At 40.9% G+C, this 17,858-nt stretch overlaps 1 protein-coding gene across 2 annotated transcripts in view; it reads right to left on the bottom strand.

The window, feature by feature from the left end:
- Positions 1-17,858, bottom strand: part of map4k3a (mitogen-activated protein kinase kinase kinase kinase 3a) — an 84,821-nt gene that overhangs the window by 2,796 nt on the left and 64,167 nt on the right. For both annotated transcript variants that reach the window (XM_036949775.1, XM_036949774.1), the window contains 15 exons: positions 10,611-10,649; positions 8,654-8,716; positions 7,791-7,848; positions 7,194-7,413; positions 6,069-6,175; positions 5,196-5,237; positions 4,709-4,793; positions 4,163-4,242; positions 3,823-3,883; positions 3,110-3,227; positions 2,960-3,018; positions 2,516-2,619; positions 725-896; positions 486-554; positions 106-198 (listed from right to left, as the gene is read on the bottom strand). In XM_036949775.1, the coding sequence (XP_036805670.1) occupies positions 106-198; positions 486-554; positions 725-896; positions 2,516-2,619; positions 2,960-3,018; positions 3,110-3,227; positions 3,823-3,883; positions 4,163-4,242; positions 4,709-4,793; positions 5,196-5,237; positions 6,069-6,175; positions 7,194-7,413; positions 7,791-7,848; positions 8,654-8,716; positions 10,611-10,649 (1,370 nt within the window). The remainder of the gene's footprint in view (positions 1-105; positions 199-485; positions 555-724; positions 897-2,515; positions 2,620-2,959; positions 3,019-3,109; positions 3,228-3,822; positions 3,884-4,162; positions 4,243-4,708; positions 4,794-5,195; positions 5,238-6,068; positions 6,176-7,193; positions 7,414-7,790; positions 7,849-8,653; positions 8,717-10,610; positions 10,650-17,858) is intronic.

The following is a 17,858-nucleotide window of genomic DNA, read 5'->3' as shown; positions in this document are numbered from 1 at the left end:
TTCATCATAACATGACTGTGAAACTCTGCCCTCCATTCTATAGCTGTTGATACATGTGTGTGTGTGTGTTGGCTAAACTCTAGCAAAGGGGTCAAGGGCAATTACCTATCGACTCAATCTGGAAATTAAACGTCAGCTCAGCTGAAAGCTTTCTACTGGACTTCAGCCTCCCCTGCAGATTCACAATCTTAATGGATCCTGAGGAGTTAAACAATGATGCTATTACATGAAACTGAAGACATCCAGGCACAAAATGGCTGCCGTCCACCCAGGCGGGGTGCAACACATTGGTGGCTATTGAGGTGAGTTTCCCTCCATCTCATTTAAAGGACTGCTCAGTGATAAAACATGATACACTGTTAATATATTGTCATAATGTTATAAGCAACGCATACAATGAACGTACAATGCATGTATAATCTACATAGATAATATTACAATGCAAATCAAATTTTTGGATTGCCAAGACATGCTGCTAGACTCACGATCCAGGCAGACAAGAATGGTGTCTCTTTCCAGTTGAGTCACATGGATTACACAGGTCTGTGGAGTGTCTAGGAGGAGATAAAAACATAAAAACGTCAACTAACCATTTAATCTGTTGCTTTATTAGCGTCAAACATTTTCCATTATGAATGGAATCAAATAGGACTATATTTTCTCTAGAGTTGTGTCAAGTCTATGTCAATGAGGAGTCAAGGTCAGTCTTTGAATGAGACCTTACCGGACTCTTTGAGCCAGGGGCAAGCGGTGTTGGGGTCCAGCGTCTCAAAGCGTACCACCTGGTTGAGCTCCGTGCCCTTGCTGACGCCCATACAGATGAGGGGGTACTGGTGCTCGGGCACCACAAGCATCTCAAACACCTCCATCGGGCAGGGCAGGGGAAAGTCAATGTTCTTAGGAAGACAGGGTTAGCATTAGCTATGTCAATGTTAGAAAGAGAGGGTTAGCATTATCACTATGCTACATTGGTCTAGACTCTAGCATGTTAGCATGCTAATCTCAAATTCGATGTTCTTGCGAGTAGAGGAGCGTTAGCATTAGGCATGTAGACGGGTGGAGTGTTTACCAACAAAGCCGATGCGAGCGCGCAACCACAAAGTATTATTGACAACATGTACGATAAACAGTTGAAGTCAGAAGGTTACATACACTTAGGTTGGAGTATTTGAAACTCGTTTTTCAACCACTAAAGTTTCTTCAACAAACTAAAGTTTTGGCAAGTCGGTTAGGACATCTACTTTGTGCATGACACAAGTAATTTTTCCAACAATTGTTTACAGACAGATTATTTCACTTATAATTCATTGTATCACAATTCCAGTGGGTCAGAAGTTTACATACACTAAGTTAACGGTGCCTTTAAACAACTTGGGAAATTCCAGTAAATGATGTCATGGCTTTAGAAGCTTCTGATAGACTAATTGACATCAACACATTTGAGTGACCCCCTTCTGTCAAGAGACATTTTTTAAGTTTTAGCGTTAATTTCGTGTTGCAGTTTTAATGCAAGTTTGCTGCAATTCTATACATTTGCAATGGAGTGGAAAGAAGATTTTGCAATTTTAAAACCAATTTCCTGCAATTCTACTAATTTTGTCATGGGGTGGAGAAGAAAATTGGTTGTTTTACAGCTCATTTCCTGCAATACTACACATTTTTCAATATGGCGAAGAGAAATGTTTGCAGTTTTTAATATGATAAAGTGAGACTTACAAAATCAATGGGGGCCCCCGACCGGTATTTCGATCATGATAACAAGTTTAGTAGCTGGCTGCTAAACTAACTTTAGCAATCGAAAAATGTGTTTGCTGACATGGGCTAATTGACTGACTATCAGTGACTGACATAAGAGAAAAACTGCTGATGCACAATCAAATTTAGAAATTGCACCATGTCAATTCTACTATCCTGACTGACCTAAGAACTCCTTGGTCTAGACTCTAGCATGCTAATCTAAAATTATGTTATTGGGAGGAGATGGCTAGAGTTAGCATTAGCTTGTAGATTACAAAGTAAGGGTAGCCTTGTTGGCATGATTATCTGAAACCCGAACACCTCCATGGGCATGGCAGAGGAAAGTTAATGTTCTTACGAGAGGACAGGGTAAGTGTTAGCTCGTCGGTTACAAAGCAAGGGTAGCTTAGTTTATGTTGGCGGGTTAGCATGCTTATCTGAAACACAAACACCTCCAGTGCCAGTGGGCAGGGGGAAGTCAGTGTTTTTAGGAAGAGGGAAGTGTGTTTCCATTAGCATTTAGGCTACAAAGTAAAGGGATGTCTCTTAGCATATCTCAAACACCTCCATTTGACAGGACAGTTAGCGGAAGGTTGTGGATTGTCTTCCCTGGAGGCTCTTAGCATAGCTACCCTCAATGCTTTATTGTTTTTGGTTGAAACCTCATATGGCTATGACATGTGCTGTCAGCACTCCTCAAAGGTTTGGAAGTAAACCGTGAGCCTGGCAAACACAAAGAGATGACTAAATAAACGCACACAGATGCAAAAATTCTTACCTTGATAAGCATGAACTTCTGCATGGGCTCCACCCATTCCAACATGACCACACTGGATTGGAAGGCCCCACACAAGTACTTGTGGCCCGTGTAAGGGTTTCTCACTAAGGGGGAATAGTTGGTAGTCAGCCGGGGTTGTCAATCATACTAAGCTGTGACCACAATAATATATTTCAAAGATCTTTCAACTATCGGTACTCAGATGAAGAGGTTGTTGTCATAATTGGTTATAAGGGGAATGGATAAGTATTGTGTTTATTACATGTAGTGAAGTGATGCATCTAAGAAACACAGTAGTGTAGCAACTACTCTCAATCTTGTACCAAGATGACATAGCAACTTGTGAGCAAGTAAGGGGTTGGATGTAGAAAGAGGGGAAAACTAAGGGCAGAGAGAGAAAAAGCATGAGAGAAATAAAAAAAGAGAATGTCCATCTCTACTCACCTACACAGCACTTCTGACATCCCTTGGTGTCGGGAATCTTATTGGAGATGGAAAATTTCCTAAAAACCACAGTAACAAGGAATTTAGTCGAAAAAGTGGGACTCTTCCCACAGAAAACTCCTACACACAGAGACATCGCCTTCTTCTTACCTTGGAATGATTTTGTCCGGGAGCCGGTGGGTGGGGATGGCCATTGGCAGCTTCTGCATCTGTCGAGCATGCTCGTACAGACCCGCCAGATTGTGACAGTATAGCTGAGAAGCTTTTCCTGCCAAAAAACACAACGAACACACCTTTCAATGCTTTGAAAATCTTAGATTTTCACGCAAACAGTACAGTGTCTAACTGCTTGTATATCTGAAGCAAGTATTGACAAGTAGTATTTACGATTTATATTTACGAGTGCATATTTAATGATAAAATAAGACTAATGCTCTTGATGACATATTGCTGCTTTTGGTTTATGTTTTTAATGTATGTCACTGTCATTGGGGTGGCAGGTAGCCTAGCGGTTAGAGTGTTGGGCCAGTAACCGAAAGGTTGCTGGATCGAATCCCCGAGCCGACAAGGTAAAAATCTGTCGTTCTGCCCCTGAACAAGGCAGTTAAACCACTGTTCCCTGGTAGGCTGTCATTGTAAATAAGAATTTGTTCTTAACTGACTTGCCTAGTTAAATAAAGGCTAAATAAATGTTTTATTAAAAAACAATGTGTGTGCGGCCAAAGGTACATTTTATATGAAGTGTCTGGAGAATCTATTCTATAAACTACAAATAAAACAAACAATGTAACATTTTTAGTTATTTGTTGAGATATATTAGCAATGTGTGTGTGGCAATACAGGTTTCTATGATGAATCCTTACCAGATATGGAGAGCAGACTATTACTCATGACATAAAGCCACGTACACCTCCGGGGAAAGAGCTAGGGAATAAAAACATGTTTCAGTTTTTAGTAGGTGGTACAATGAATCATAATACGTTTCTTATTGACCAGTTGTGGATAAAACCTCAAATCCGTGTGGATAAAACCTTGTGGATCAATTCTCAAATCCTTTACTTGAGTCACACAGAAAGAAGCATTCAAATCGAACTATAATCTGTAGTATGATGCGATAAGAGAATATTTTCCACCTTCACATAAATAAAACAATTTCAATTTACTGGCAAAAAGATAATATAAATGAAATAATAAGACACTGACCTGTTCCATGGAGGAGTCATGTAGTTCGTTGAGATTTAGAGTGTAAATGCCCTCTTCGGCGCCAAATAGCAGGTATTGGTCTAAAACAGAGAATGAAACAATTAAGTATTACAGCACAGAGAGACTGGCACACGTGGATAATACACACATTGCTTAGCACACTGCCTAAGAAGGAAACTAATAGTAGCACACGCAAACTGCCAATAAGACATGGGGTAAGACTTAAAATCAAGTTAGCTTCGACTCCTGCTCTAGGCTTCTCCAAGCCTTTCTCCAACAAGAATACGGTGGGACGACTGGTAGCGCAAGACTGAAAAATAAAGTTATCAAATGCTTCAACTCAATCAATTGCAGATAAAAGGTCAATCGCACAGCGGGTTCGGTCAAAATTTTAATCGCGCTCTGTCTGTCACACCCTGCACACCCTTTGTGGACATTGAACATTGACACGAAACCACATCTGTCCTTAAAACCCAGCATAAATACAGTTTACTGTTATCTGCAATTGATGGAATCAGGTTCCATGGCAGTTAGACAGAAATGAACCTCTCGTGTCGGGGTTGATCCAAGACGCCGCACAGTGGATCTTTAGAGGGCAGCCATTGAAGACTTTGGAGAAACAGGCTCCCATCTGTGCAGCGAAAATAGAAAACAAGATGTAGAGGAATGTAGGTGTTTAGTTATAGTTGATCAATGTAGAGCATATCACCATGTAGAGCACATGGAAAAGCCCTTTATAAATTCAGTACAATATAATAAATCGCTTATTTTGAAACAAAGTTGTGGCAGGATCTCTAGCTCGAGAGTCGCGGTAATTACAAATGTGTTGTGAACTCAACACTACTACTTTTAGGTTGCTAATGAATGAATTACAACTCACATAAATGATTTAGATAGTGAATGTGTAATCAACACATTTGTGCTTTTGTTTCTGTATCTTAGTGCTCATTTGCTTTTTCCTACAGCGCAGAGTTATAGTTTTCTACTTGACAATGCGTGTGTGTAAGAGCAGGTAAGGGGTGTTAAGACTTACGTGGACTTTTGGCGTAGGGGGAAGGCCATTACTGATTGGTTTCTGAGGAAACAGGAAATGACATCATCATACCAAGGTCAGCGTAGAATGATTAACAATCATAGTTCAAATATACTGTATATTATGCTGTAATATTGTTAAATATTAAAAAAATGATATGTGGATCTTATAGAGTTCTATTTAACTATACGTTAACAATGGTATCATTCTGCTTTATCAGTGCTGTAATAACTTGGGAATGACACAGTAGCACTTTGATCTTTAATTCACAAGTCGTTGCTTATTAATGAGTAACTAATGAGGTAAACATAGAATAAATGCTATTTCTTCAGAGCTCTGGGTGCGAATAAAAATCCACTTCTAAGAAGAACGAGAAGATTTACGTTTAGTCATAATGCAAAACCGCATAATTATATAGGTTGCAATGAAAATGTAAGCCTGTTATCAAAGCTGTTCGGACATTAATTAATCACCATTTACATAAATTATTCTCCAAATAACTTACTTTCAGGTAACACATAGTCAAATGAGTGTGTAAAAATGTGAAAAGGTCAGAAACTGTCTATATAAAACACTTGCTATGAACCAGCACTGTGTGTAATTCATTATGAATACATTATGCAAAAATGCATTATGTATATAATAAACACCTTACTATAGGTATTAATGAATTAATGACAGCCACGACCACTTATCAATATAATGAACTTTACAACCTGTATGTTTAACACAATGCTTACAGGAAGTCTTATAATGCACTATGGATTTGACAAAATCCACTTTAAGTGCATTATACACAAGTTATTCACAGAAAGTGTTGCCACCAATTTTTACGCACAGTTTCTGACCAAGGCTACATTACTATGATGTTACCGGAATCTCTTTCCTGTCCTTCCTCGTGGTGACGCTAGGTGGCATAGTAGACTGCTTCTCGGCACCACCAGCATCCCCACTCACTTCTGACGAGCTGAACCCATTGCCTGTTGGGAGGGAAATTAATTATGGATTCATTTTTAAATATTACATGATTTATTTAAACGATTCCCCGATAGCCACAATCTGAATGGTGCTGTGGAGAGTGAAAAGGAAGCAAGAGAAAATGTGGCTCTGTGGGAACTGAGCAATTCCAAAAATTGTGCTGAAACAAGACACTGATACGACTAAGATCGCCTCTGTGACTAAACTTAAGACTATGTCTCAATAGTCTAAAGTGGCGTCCTCGTCTCTTCTCCTTGACATATCTGAAAACAACAGGACAGGCGAATACAATAGGATGGAATAGCCCAGGTACTAGTCCAGCTCTTTCACGTCAAGCGCAGGCGAAGGAAAGATGATGAGGGGAAGAAAACTATTACGACCCACACGTGAGGGACAGGGAGCTTTGTTTGAAAGTTGGCCCCTGCCACCAGAGTACTCGAAGCAGACAGGATGTGGAAACTGGGGAAGTTTGTGTGAGTGTGTGTGTACTGGAAGGTGACTCATGTGGCAGAGTGGGTATGTGACATTATCACAACACCAGTCACACCACTGCTCCTAATTAAACGGGCTATAAATACTAGCTGGGGCACACACACACACTCAGGGTCCACTTTGGAAAAGATGACTGGCTAAGACATGGAGGAAGTGGGGTGGAGCTTCTTGAGTTTAGTAGAGTGAGTGGATAAATGTTGGCAGGGTTGGAAGGAGAGATCCCTGAAAACAGTGGTAGCTTTTATCTCAGCATCATCACACTTATTGTCTAAGTGGTTCGAGTTGGGTATTGTGGTTGGTATTGTGATGAGTTGAATAGAAGCAACGGACTGATTCATTCATTTATTAATTGACTCATTCACCCACCGACCCATTCATTCATTCAAGGGGACCACATCTTTGGTTCTCCAATTAAGTGCAGGGGAGATAAGAAAACCAGCATTATTGCATTTCTGACATAGGGGATACCACCACTCCCAGAATGCACCCACTCAGTTTGTGAGCATGCCTGTAGACTACGTTACCTACCTAAGCTAAGCTGCCTGTGTGGGGGGTGTCTGGGGGGTGGCGGCCTGGGCGGAACATGGGTGGCAGAGCGGGCGGGGCTCTCGGCGGCCGGACACCGCTTTATGGTCCCCCCGTGGTCGTCATGGTCACCGGGGGAGCCGTAGAGACTGGGAGATCCATGGTGAGCAGGGGAGCCATGGTGAGCGTGGGAGTTGGCACTATCCTGTGGAATGGGGATGGGCTGAGAGCAAAAGACAAAACAGGGTTAATGGAGGAAGTCAACTGAATTTAAACAAATGACATTTGTAAAAAAAATAAAAAATAAAAAATGTAAAGTTGAAATTGATGTGACCCACAACGCTACATGATTGGCATAAAAGCACACACGTCAACATGGAATCATCATCAGTGTATGTAAAGTATTATGCTCTACTGCACACATTAGGGCTATAGGAAATATGAACAAGTGTTGTGCTGTGTTCAATTTAAAGTGGTGCCACAAAAATGATTCCTGTGTGTACACTGTAGAAAAGAGATCATCTTACAGGTTGATATGTGAGGAAACACTACGCTCTCGGTCTCATACGATGGACAATGAGTCATTTGAAGAACACATACCTTAACGTTGGGAGGCGGTGGTGGAGGCTCTTTGGGCCGCAATGTGGAGCCCTTGGCACTAAGAGAGAGAGAGAGCATAACTATTAGAACAAATTATTGTACTAACAGTTATACCTTTGTGTACAGTGTACAAGAACACCTTCCTAATATTGAGTTGCACCACCCCTCTTTTTGCCCTCAGAACAGCCTCAATTTGTCAGGCCATGGACTCCACAAGGCGTCAAAAGCATTCCACAAGGATGCTGGCCCATGTTGACTCCAATGCATCCCACAGGAGTCAAGTTGGCTGGATGTCCTTTGGGTGGTGGACCATTCTTGATACACACGGGAAACTGTTGAGCGTTGCAGTTCTTGACACAAACCGGTGGGCCTGGCACCTACTACCATACCCCGTTCACAGGCACTTCAATATTTTGTCTTGCCCATTCACCCTCTGAATGGCACACATACACAGTGTCTCAAGGTTTAAACATCCTTCTTTAACCTGTCTCCTCCCCTTCATCTACACCAATTGAAGTGGATTTAACAAGTGACATCAATAAGGGATCATAGCTTTCACCTGGATTCAGTCTGTCATGGAGAGAGCAGGTGTTCATACACTCAGTGTATATCCTGGGTCACGTTCATTAAGCACTATTAGGCATTATTAAGCATCAAATGGAAGCAAACAGAGTAAATATAATACGGACTATCTGGACTTGTCCAATAAGAAACGCTTAATGGACATGAACCTGGCCCCTAGCAGAGTAGCCCGTTCCAATCATTTGCATAACGAAACATTCATAACCGCAGTTTACAGATGAAATGTTAAGAGGCCAGATGTTAAGTTGAAAGGAGAAAGGGAAGAAGACAGTAGGACTTACTGTTGCATTTCATCATCATGGTCACCACCATCATCATCATCATCTAAATGAGTCTCGTGTCCCCTAAGGGAGAAGAAGAGGGATGTACATTTCAATTCAATACAACTTTTAATACAACTATTAATGCCTTTGTAATTGCCCCTCTGGGATTAATACAATACAATTATTTGTAGTTGTATTGAGTAGGTACAGAGAGGCATTTCTCAATCGTGGCTCAAAATCGACTGAGCGCTCCCTTCTATGGGCTTTGGAGAGATGAGGAAAGATCCACCCCATAACAACAATCCTATTGAACAGAATTTCAGCAGTGGGAAACATGCTCTTCTCCTGTCCAATGTAGGAAAATATTTAGTAGGCACCTCATGTCCAAAAACATTTCAACAGTGAAATTTGATACTAAGCACCATTATCCATTTCAATGTGAGGTCTACCTTAAGGTGTCTCCATGCTTCCCAACCGAAACCGATCAGAAGAGTTTGTGGATATATTATGACAACATTTTGTGAGGGTTTTGCACTTCGCTGAGGGATTTTTCGGGCACACAGTTTTTTTTGTTTTGAAGTTGGTAGCCAAATCTACCCCACTTCATCAGTGATTGTTTAACAGTAGGGATTCCTCATTTAAAGTCTTTGTCATTCAAGGAAGCGACTCGTTTTCATGCAATTTTTGTTGTTCAGAAATACTCCACCAAACATCTTAGTTAGATATAAAATTGCACGACTAAGATCTCCTCTGCAAAAACGTCAAAATGAATGATATTTCTGGAGTTATTTTTGATTCATTCTGTCTATTTTGAGGAAGTGTATACTGGCTATGGCACCTCAAAATGAACAAAAGTACTATTGCCGCTTTTTTCCAGGTTTTTTCAAGCAGAGGTCTTTTAAGGGAGTATGCGAGCAGACTCATTCGGTTCGCCTAGCTGACTTTGGATAGCCGCCAGCAGCTGACGCCTTTAGTAGTGAACCAGCCACTACATTTGAGAGTGCCCTGCTTCTGTAAGTGCCATTTCATCAACAAAGATGAAAGTAGAGAAGACATCCGAAACAGTCATTGCCTTATTTTGAACAGAGTCTAGCTATCTATTTGTGCTGTCTTGCCAAACATCACGTGTGGCAAGACAATGAACCTAGGAGTTGTCGACACAGCACAAACTGATCTGGGACCAGGCTAGCTGACCTGCTCGTCACTTGTGTATTGGAAATCAGTGTGCAGGTATCTTTCCTGCATGAGGTGTATTTCTTTTCACTCTAACGTTGAGAATTAATGCATGCCAGCGGGATACCACCCTAGCCGCCGAAAGACAAAGACCAATAATAAACGATAGCGGGCATCCCGCCGACTTTCAGTCCCCGCTGCGCTATAACTGGCCATACGGCTTTAACGCCTCAGCAAGGGTGAGAAATCCCCCCCGGTCATTGTGGGAGTGGTTCTAAAGCAAATTAGTCGTCCATATCACTCGGACAAGCACAGAGGCAGAAGGTTAGGTCACATTAAATATTGAGCATTGCAAGAGCAAGAGCAAGAGGCTCAAGAGAGAGGGGTGGGGAGAGCAAGAGAAAGAAAAAGTGAGGGAAGGAGAAAGAGAGAGAGAGAGGGAAGCAGAGTGAGAAAGCGAGGGAGAGAGGCAGAGGGAGAGAGAGGCTGAAGATGAGAAAAAGATATGAGGGAAAAGGGATGAGAATAGAATAGTTTGAGAAAGAGATGACAGAGATAATAACTTTTATTTTATAAATTCTTTATTTAAACAGGGAAGCCACATTTATTTTTCCAAGTGAGCCCTGTCCAATATAGAGACAGAAATGAGAAGAGAGGATAGGAATAAAATAGAAAGAGAGAAATAGAGTTTCAGTGAAAAGACAGGAAGAGATAGATAGACAGACATAAAGAGTGTGTGAGAGAGAAAGAGGAGTAAAAACTAGAAAAAAGGGGACAGGAAAGAAAGCACAGCTGGGCCTACCTCTGGATTAGCTCCTCCTCCACCGATTTCAGAAGACTCCTGTTGCGAGATAAAGACAGGAGATAAGAGATAAAGGGAGATAGATACTGTCATGTTTACATTTGCACACAAGGGGTACTTGCAGGGAATGGTTGAGGATAAGGGAGACGATTTACCTTTTTGTTTTACAAAAAGGCTTTTATTGACTTGAAGTGTAAAGACGGCGCTAGATTGATGTGGATCGTTCAAAGGCCGATTTCCCATCCTTTTTTCGGAAGATGCTGTGAAAGTACCCAACCAACCTCTGATATCTTGTCTAAAAATATCACTGGAGCCATATTCCTTTTTGTAAAATAACTTTGTCACCTGTTTCTCCATGTCTTGGATTTAAATTATTTTAGTGCTACCCGGGGTCATGCGCTGGGGGCAGTTCCAACAAACAAATTGCCAAGTGATTGTGGAAGAGCAAAAAAAAAAAAAAAAAGGCTACTTATGTTTTATGAATTAGCACTCGTCGAAACCTCTCAATAGGTAGAAAGAATGTTGGCTGAACATTCATTAAAAAAAAATCATCAAAGCTGACAGGGTTCCCTGCTAGTGCACAACAACCTCTCAAACACACTATGCTCAGCAGTAGGCTACTCAATCTTCTATTGGTGGTTCCGATGGCTCAGTTAGTTTTGTCATGATGCTTGCAATACAATAGTTGTGGGTTTGATTCCTGCACGGGCCACAGTGGGTATAGGTTAACTGTACGTTGCTTTGGAAGGGTCTGCTAAAAATGTATACATCGAAATTATATCATATTAGTAGTATTGTATAAGAGAGAACGCTACATTGCTTTTTGTGGAAAGTCCTAGTTACACAGGTTGCAGCTACACTAAATTACCATAATTACTATAATTTAATGATTTCCAGGAGTCGCCTTTTCACTGTTGACGTTGAGACTTGTGTTTTGCAGGTACTATTAAATGAAGCTGCTAGTTGAGGACTTGTGAGGCGTCTGTTTCTCAAACTAAACACTCCAATGCACTTGTCCTCTTGCTCAGTTGTGCACCGGGGCCTCCCACTCCTCTTTCTATTCTGGTTAGAGTTATTGCGCTGTTCTGTGAAGGGAGTAGGACACAGTGTTGTACGAGATCTATAGTTTCTTGGCAAATTCTCGCATGGAATAGCCTTCATTTCTCAGAACAAGAATAGACTGACGAATTTCAGAAGAAAATTATTTGTTTCTGGCCATTTTGTGCGTGTAATCAAACCCACAAATGCTGATGCTCAGATACTCAACTAGTCAAAAGGAGGCCAGTTTTATTGCTTCTTTAATCAGAACAACAGTTTTCAGCTGTGCTAACATAATTGCAAAAGGGTTTTCTAATTATCAATTAGCCTTTTAAAGTGATAAACTTGGATTAGCTAACACAACGTACCATTGGAACACAGGAGTGATGGTTGCTGATAATGGGCCTCTGTATGCCTATGTACAATTGAAGTCGGAAGTTTACATACACCTTAACTTAGTTTTTCACAATTCCTGACATTTAATCCTAGTAAAAATTCCCTGTCTTAGGTCAGTTAGGTTCACCACTTTATTTTAAGAATGTGAAATGTCAGAATAATAGTAGAAAGAATTATTTCAGATTTTATTTTTTTCATCACATTCCCAGTGGGTCAGAAGTTTACATACACTCAATTAGTATTTGGTAGCATTGCCTTGAAATTGTTTAACTTGGGTCAAATGTTTCGGGTAGCCTTCCACAAGCTTCCCACAATAAGTTGGGTGAATGTTGGCCCATTCCTCCTGACAGAGCTGCTGTAACTGAGTCAGGTTTGTAGGCCTCCTTGCACGCACACGCTTTTTCATTTCTGCCCCCAAATGTTATTTTGGATTGAGGTCAGGGCTTTGTGATGGCCGCTCCAATACCTTGACTTTGTTGTCCTTAAGCCATTTTGCCACAACTTTGAAAGTATGCTTGGGGTCATTGTCCATTTGGAAGACCTATTTGTGACCAAGCTTTAACTTCCTGACTGATGTCTTAAGATGTTGCTTCAATATATCCACATAATTTTCCTTTCCTCATGATGCTATCTATTTTGTGAAGTGCACCAATGCCTCCTGCAGCAAAGCACCCCCACAACATGATGCTGCCACCCCCGTGATTCACGGTCGGGATGGTGTTCTTCGACTTGTGAGCATCCCCCTTTTTCCTCCAAACATAGCGATGGTCATTATGGCCAAACAGTTCTATTTTGTTTCATCAGACCAGAATACATTTTTCCAAAAAGTACAATCTTTGTCCCGTGTGCAGTTGCAAACTGTAGTCTGGCTTTTTTTTAATGGCGGTTTTGGAGCAGTGGCTTCTTCCTTGCCCAGCAGCCTTTCAGGTTATGTCGATACAGGACTCATTTTACTGTGGATATAGATACTTTTGTACCCGTTTCCTCCAGCATCTTCACAAGGTCCTTTGCGGTTGTTCTGGGATTGATTTTCACTTTTCGCACCAAAGTATGTTCATCTCTAGGAGACAGAACGTGTCTCCTTCCTGAGCGATATGACGGCTGTGTGGTCCCATGGTGTTTATACTTGTGTACTATTGTTTGTACAGATGAACATGGTACCTTCAGGCCCTTGGAAATTGCTCCCAAGAATGAACCAGACTTGTGGAGGTCTACAATTCTTTTTCTGAGGTCTTAGCTGATTTCTTTTGATTTTCCCATGATGTCAAGCAAAGAGGAACTAAGTTTGAAGGTAGGCCTTGAAATAAATCCACAGGTACACCTCCAATTGACTCAAATTATGTCAATTAGCCTATCAGAAGCTTCTAAAGCCATGACATAATTTTCTGGAATTTTCCAAGCTGTTTAAAGGCACAGTCAACTTAGTGTATGTAAAACTTCTGAACCCAATGGAATTGTGATACAGTGAATTTTAAGTTAAATAATATGTCTGTAAAACAATTGTTGGAAAAATGACTTGTGTCATGTACAAAGTAGATGTCCTAACTGACTTCACAAAACTTTAGTTTGTTAACAAGAAATTTGTGGAGTGGTTGAAAAATGAGTTTTAATGACTCCAACCTAAGTGTATGTAAACTTCCGACTTCAACTGTATATATCCCATAAAGAAAATCAGCCGTTTCCAGCTACAATAGTCATTTACAACATTAACAATGTCTACATTGTATTCTGATCAATTTGATGTTATTTTAATCGATAAAAAAAATGCTTTTCTTTCAAAAACAAGGACATTTCTAAGTGACCCCAAACTTTTGAAAGGTAGTGTACATCTAAAAGACATCTCATCAATGGGGAGGAAAGAGTAAAATGAATAAAATAGATGACCAAGTAACCTTCATTGATCCAATTATACTTTCTTTTAGCCTGTGTCGCTTTAAAGCATTTTGCCCATAAACCATTTCTTAAAAGGGTTAGTTAACCCAAATAACAAAAGGACACATTGGTTTCCTTACCCTGTAAGCAGTCTATGGACAAGTTATGACAGCAATCCATGATATGGTTTAGTTTCCCTGTCATTGTTTCCACATGCTAACGTTTTTCAATTTGTGGGACAAATCCTATTCAAGTCACAGGACCGATATTTGCATTTTTCGTACATCACGTTAAAATCATACGAAAGTATCTCAAATTGATTGTGAAGCTTAACAAAGTCACTTATAGACGTTTTGAATATGATGCACGAAAAATGCTATTATCGGTCCCATGACTTGAATGGGATTTGTGGCACAAACAGGAACAGTCCCAGGGAAACTAAACCAAAGCATGGATTGCTGTCATAAACCAATTTGTTATTTTGTCATTTGGGTGAAGGTTTAAAGCGGCGTTAAACCTGCTGAGCCTGTTTTGTTTATCTTAAAACTCCTTTGCGTATGGATGGATTTTATATGGTTTGGTACACCATTCCATTCCTCTGCACCAGTGTTAAGGAAATAGCTTTTTCCAGCCATGCTCCTATAGTGCAGCGGTCTGATATTGGCAACACTGCCTCTGGTGTGATGGCTATGAGAGTCTAATGAATTTAAACCAGACAAGTAACTGGGGGCAAGGTCATGTAGAACTTAAAAAAAAAAAATTTGATCTGCACCACCCGGAGGTCAACTGGAAGCCACTTCAGTTCCCTGAAATTATTAGGACAAATATGCATCCCAGGGCTGAGCTTGAGTATAATGATCATCAGTTGGTTTGGGGCCATTTCAAGTTTGTCCTTCAGATTTGTTTTATGCCACTGGACCATGAGATACAAGCATAGTCATAGTGGCACTGGATCAGAGATGTTGCCAGGGTCTGCATAGTAGGCTACTGTTTAAGAGAGGATGCTAGCATGTTGCTTTGTGTGGAGAGCGCTAGCTACACAAGTTGTGGCTAAGCTAAATTACCATTTAATGATTATTACTAGCACTGTATAAGAACAGTGGACGCCACATTGCTAGGCTGTGTGTGGAAAGCGCTAGCTTCACATGTTATGGCTAAGCTTAATTACCTACAAATATACTGTATTATTACTAGTACTGTAGAAAGGATGCTACGTTGCTATGTGTGGAAAGCGTTAGCGACACTGGTTGTGGCTAAACTAAATTACCATATTATATTATTACTAGTCCTGTATAAAGACAGGTTGTTACATTGTTAGCGTGGAAAGCGCTACCTAAACGGGTTGTGGCTAAGCTAAATAATCAAATTATCATATTATTACTAGTACTGGTATGTTGCTTTGTGTGGAAAGTCTTAGGATCACAGGTTGTGGCTACGCTAAATGACCAGATTGTCATATTATTACTAATAATGTATAAGGGTGCCGCATAGCTTTGTGTGGAAAGCTCAAACTTCACAGGTTGTGACTAGGCCCATCTGTTAGTGTAACTGGGAGTGGCACCTCTCGCCTCTGTCTCACTCGTGTGACACTCCATCTGTCTCGACGCCCCACCGGCCTTCTCAAATCTCCATCTTCCTCTCTTATCCCTCTCCCCTTCATTAATGGTGGTCTCTACAAATAAATAAAATACTTAAGGAGAGTGGAAAAGTTTGGGAAAAAAACTACACAAGCTCAAGATTCCCATTAAGATTCAGTGCAATACAACCCGAGTTGGGTTCAAATAATTTATCTGGGCTTGATCGGCCTTGCCTAGTGGCAAAAGTGCACTCCAGATAGGCTACAGAAAACAGTGAAAGTATTTGAAAAATCGAATCCAGGTCTGAATGCAACTTGCCTAGTCATCTTACACTTATACTCCCGAGCTCCCGAGTGGTGCAGCGGTCTAAGGCACTGTATCTCAGTGCTAGAGGCGTCACTACAGACCTGGTTCGAGTCCAGGCTGTATCACAACCGGCCGTGACTGGGAGTCCAATAGGGAGGCGCACAATTGACAGCGTCATCCGGGTTAGGGTTTGGCCGGGGTAATCAAATCAAAGTTTATTTGTCACGTGCGCCGAATACAACAGTGAAATGCTTACTTACAGGCTCTAACCAATGGCGTGAAAAAAAAAAGGTATGTGTGTATGCAAGTAAAGAAATAAAACAACAGTAAAAAGACATTTGAAAAAAGAGTAGCAAGGCTATATACAGACACCTGTTAGTCAGGCTTCTTGAGGTAGTATGTACATGTAGGTATCGTTAAAGTGACTATGCATATACAGTGCCTTGCGAAAGTATTCGGCCCCCTTGAACTTTGCGAACTTTTGCCACATTTCAGGCTTCAAACATAAAGATATAAAACTGTATTTTTTTGTGAAGAATCAACAACAAGTGGGACACAATCATGAAGTGGAACGACATTTATTGGATATTTCAAACTTTTTTAACAAATCAAAAACTGAAAAATTGGGCGTGCAAAATTATTCAGCCCCCTTAAGTTAATACTTTGTAGCGCCACCTTTTGCCGCGATTACAGCTGTAAGTCGCTTGGGGTATGTCTCTATCAGTTTTGCACATCGAGAGACTGACATTTTTTCCCATTCCTCCTTGCAAAACAGCTCGAGCTCAGTGAGGTTGGATGGAGAGCATTTGTGAACAGCAGTTTTCAGTTCTTTCCACAGATTCTCGATTGGATTCAGGTCTGGACTTTGACTTGGCCATTCTAACACCTGGATATGTTTATTTTTTAACCATTCCATTGTAGATTTTGCTTTATGTTTTGGATCATTCTCTTGTTGGAAGACAAATCTCTGTCCCAGTCTCAGGTCTTTTGCAGACTCCATCAGGTTTTCTTCCAGAATGGTCCTGTATTTGGCTCCATCCATCTTCCCATCAATTTTAACCATACTCCCTGTCCCTGCTGAAGAAAAGCAGGCCCAAACCATGATGCTGCCACCACCATGTTTGACAGTGGGGATGGTGTGTTCAGGGTGATGAGCTGTGTTGCTTTTACGCCAAACATAACGTTTTGCATTGTTGCCAAAAAGTTCCATTTCAAGAGCACCTTCTTCCACATGTTTGGTGTGTCTCCCAGGTGGCTTGTGGCAAACTTTAAACAACACTTTTTATGGATATCTTTAAGAAATGGCTTTCTTCTTGCCACTCTTCCATAAAGGCCAGATTTGTGCAATATACGACTGATTGTTGTCCTATGGACAGAGTCTCCCACCTCAGCTGTAGATCTCTGCAGTTCATCCAGAGTGATCATGGGCCTCTTGGCTGCATCTCTGATCAGTCTTCTCCTTGTATGAGCTGAAAGTTTAGAGGGACGGCCAGGTCTTGGTAGATTTGCAGTGGTCTGATACTCCTTCCATTTCAATATTATCGCTTGCACAGTGCTCCTTGGGATGTTTAAAGCTTGGGAAATCTTTTTGTATCCAAATCCGGCTTTAAACTTCTTCACAACAGTATCTCGGACCTGCCTGGTGTGTTCCTTGTTCTTCATGATGCTCTCTGCGCTTTTAACGGACCTCTGAGACTATCACAGTGCAGGTGCATTTATACGGAGACTTGATTACACACAGGTGGATTGTATTTATCATCATTAGTCATTTAGGTCAACATTCAGAGATCCTCACTGAACTTCTGGAGAGAGTTTGCTGCACTGAAAGTAAAGGGGCTGAATAATTTTGCACGCCCAATTTTTCAGTTTTTGATTTGTTAAAAAAGTTTGAAATATCCAATAAATGTCGTTCCACTTCATGATTGTGTCCCACTTGTTGTTGATTCTTCACAAAAAAATACAGTTTTATATCTTTATGTTTGAAGCCTGAAATGTGGCAAAAGGTCGCAAAGTTCAAGGGGGCCGAATACTTTCGCAAGGCACTGTATGATGAACAGAG

The sequence above is a fragment of the Oncorhynchus mykiss genome, chromosome 17 (assembly GCF_013265735.2).
Source record: "Oncorhynchus mykiss isolate Arlee chromosome 17, USDA_OmykA_1.1, whole genome shotgun sequence".
NCBI lineage: Eukaryota > Metazoa > Chordata > Actinopteri > Salmoniformes > Salmonidae > Oncorhynchus > Oncorhynchus mykiss.
The sequence above is the reverse complement of the archived record's forward strand: the minus strand, read 5'-3'. Positions and strand labels throughout refer to the sequence as shown.